Source organism: Quercus suber, unplaced genomic scaffold (genome assembly GCF_002906115.3).
Source record: "Quercus suber isolate HL8 unplaced genomic scaffold, Cork oak 2.0 scaffold_254, whole genome shotgun sequence".
Taxonomy (NCBI): domain Eukaryota; kingdom Viridiplantae; phylum Streptophyta; class Magnoliopsida; order Fagales; family Fagaceae; genus Quercus; species Quercus suber.
Window position 1 is genome coordinate 11,896 of NW_027069710.1, and position 3,030 is coordinate 14,925.

Below are 3,030 nucleotides of genomic sequence, written 5' to 3' on the forward strand. Positions count from 1 at the left end.
TTGAATTATTTTAAGTTACACAAAAAATGGTTGTTAAATATAAAATCATTCAAACTCTTTCTTTCTCTAATTTTATATATAAAGTTAGATATATGATTAAGTTTTTTATGGTTTATTTATATTGGGCTTTTTGTATTCTACATTGAATTAACTCATTTGATACAAAAATTAAAAACTTAGATTAGATGGGACATTTTGTGCAAAATTAAACTCTAATTCTCCAATTTTTATATTGAATTAACTCATTTTGTACAAAAATTTAAAATCTTAAGTTAGATGAAACATATGAGGCAAAATTAGACTAAACTAATTGAAATATAATTTAAATCTAATTGAATTTTCTTTCAGCTTTGACTTTAATAAATGCATAAATAATTCACTTAGTACAAAAATTAAAAATTAGATAAGACACGTGGTGCAAAATTGAGAATCCAATTAAAATCTAATTAAATTTTCTAGTTTTACCTTCTAATATATATATATATATATATTGGCTTACAATGGATGGAGTAGATCCAGAAAATAACAAAGTGGTACTACCCAAGATAAAACTATTTTCAGCCAGTAAATCAACGCAGTGATTCCCTACCTTTTGTGCATGTGAAAGGAGATGCATGTTTCATACTAATCAAAGGTTCGGCACTTAGCTCTCTCACCATGAGATAACTGATCGGCAGCTTAGTTCAAGGAAACTGCCTTCAAAACCGACGGACCCGACCCGAATCGATTCTATCGTTTCGTTCTGATTTCGCTATCGAATTGTTTGCTGGATCTTCAGGAAAATGGGTACGCTGCTTCGTTCTTCCCACACTTGTTTTCGTTCTTATTGTTATTCTACTCTTACTGCTGCTAGTGCTAAAAAAACCCCGAATCACAATCACAATCACAATCACAATCAAAATCAATTCTTGAAACCTGTTAGAGATGAGTGTAAATCTAGAAGCTTTAGGAATGTTGATGATGCCTTAGACCTATTTGATAAAATGCTTCACACGCGCCCTTTGCCTTCCATTGCCGATTTTAATCATGTGTTGGGTGGCATTGCAAGAATGAAGCATTACCCAGTAGTCATTTCTCTAATTAAACGAATCGAATCATTCGGAGTCTCTCCCAATGTTTATACTCTCAATGTTTTGATTAACTGCTTCTGCCATTTGAACCATCTAGATTTTGGGTTTTCTGTCTTGGCAATAATTTTGAAACTTGGTTATCACCCAAACTCTATTACTCTAAACACCCTTGTCAAGGGGTTGTGTCTTCAAGGTAACATTGCTGGAGCTGTGAGGTTGGTAGAAGAAATGGAGAAGAATGGGTATAAGCCTAATGCAATTACTTGTGGAACGATGCTAAATGCTCTGTGTAAGATTGGACAGACTAGTATGGCTATTAGGTTGCTTAGGAAGATGGAAGAAGGGAATTTTGAGCTTGATCTGACGGCGTATAACACAATTATTGACAGTTTATGTAAGGATAGGTTGGTAACTGAGGCCTTGAATCTTTTGACTGAAATGATGAGTAAAGACATTTAGCCGGATCTTTTCACTTACAATTCCTTAATTCAAGGCCTAAGCAATTTCAGCCGGTGGAGAGAGGCTACTACTCTGTTGAATGAGATGGTGCGAAAGAAGATCATGCCAGATGTGTATACCTTCAATATATTGGCGGGCACACTTTGCAAAAAGGGAATGCTGACAGAGGCAAAAGAAGTTTTTGATGTGATGATTGAAAGAGGAATTAGGCCTAACACAATCACTTACAATTCTCTAATTGATGGTTACTGTTTGCAAAACAAATTGAAGGATGCCATCAAAGCATTGAACATGATGGTTGAGAGGAGTTGTTCACCTAATGTTGTTAGCTATAACACATTGATTAATGGATTTTGTAAAAAGAAAGGAATTGATGAGGTAATGAATCTCTTTCGTGAAATGTCCAACAAGGGAGTAACTCCAAATGTTGTGACTTACAGCACCCTTATAGGTGGGTTTTGTTGAGTGGAGAGACACAAGGCTGCTTTAGTCCTATTTCATAAGGTGTAGGCATGTGGCCAACTTCCAAGTCCCCAAACCTATGCTATCTTGTTGAATGGCCTTTGTAAGAACAAAAGAATTGGGGAGGCGTTGGCATTGTTTCAAGAGATGGAAGACAAAAAGTTGGACCACAATATTGTGTTTTACAACATCTTGATTGACAGTATGTGCAATGTCGGGGAATTTACAATTGCAAGAGAAATCTTTAATAGTCTTCTTGCAAAAGGATTGCAACCTGATGTTCCGACTTACAATATAATGATCAAGGGGTTTTGCAAAGAGGGGCTAATTGATAAAGCGAGTGAGCTGCTAGAGAAAATGGATGGGAACCATTTCTCTCTTGATGATCGAACATATAACACAATCATCCATGGGTTGTTGCAACAAAATGAGACAGCAAAGGCTATGGAACTTATTAAGATAATGGATGACAAGGGTTTTTCAGCAAATGCAACCACTGCATCCATGTTGGTTGACTTGCTATCTGCAAATCTAGCAGATAAAGCACTTCAAGAATTACTTATTAAGACTTTGCTAGTCAATCTATAAGGTGTATGTATATTTGTTGGTTGCAACCATGTTGGTCGACATGCTGTCATCTAATTATGTAGATAAGAACATTCAAGAATTGCTTCATAAGTTTGTGTGAAGGTTTTTTAACTTCTCTAGATCAAGGACAAGCTTCATATTTTTACCCATCGTTTGTCAATCTGTCAGCACCTGCAGAATAGTTTGCAGCATCTCCTGCCTAAATCAAGGGAAATGATTTTTCGTTGAAGTTGAAGCTATTAATGGAGAGGTCCTTCTTAGATCATTCAAAAAACTAGTATGGTATTATTAAAGAATACTGTATTGAAATGCTATCTTTTTCATGGAATAACTTCAATCAAAAGCTCACAGTGTACACTTGTCCATTGCCAAGCAAATTCGAGCAACAAATTTCCTGTCATTGTTGCTGGCGGCAACAGCTAATATCCAAGGTGCATACTTGGAGAGGGTT

At 35.7% G+C, this 3,030-nt stretch overlaps 1 protein-coding gene and 1 pseudogene across 1 annotated transcript; both read left to right on the forward strand.

The window, feature by feature from the left end:
* The first annotated feature begins 782 nt into the window (after positions 1–782).
* On the forward strand, positions 783–2,013 carry LOC111988206 (putative pentatricopeptide repeat-containing protein At1g12700, mitochondrial; annotated as a pseudogene).
* A 125-nt stretch (positions 2,014–2,138) lies between these two features.
* On the forward strand, positions 2,139–2,579 carry LOC136070705 (pentatricopeptide repeat-containing protein At1g64100-like). The gene has a single exon (XM_065781006.1). The coding sequence runs from the start codon at positions 2,139–2,141 to the stop codon at positions 2,577–2,579; it is 441 nt and encodes a 146-aa protein (XP_065637078.1).
* Positions 2,580–3,030: the final 451 nt, after the last annotated feature.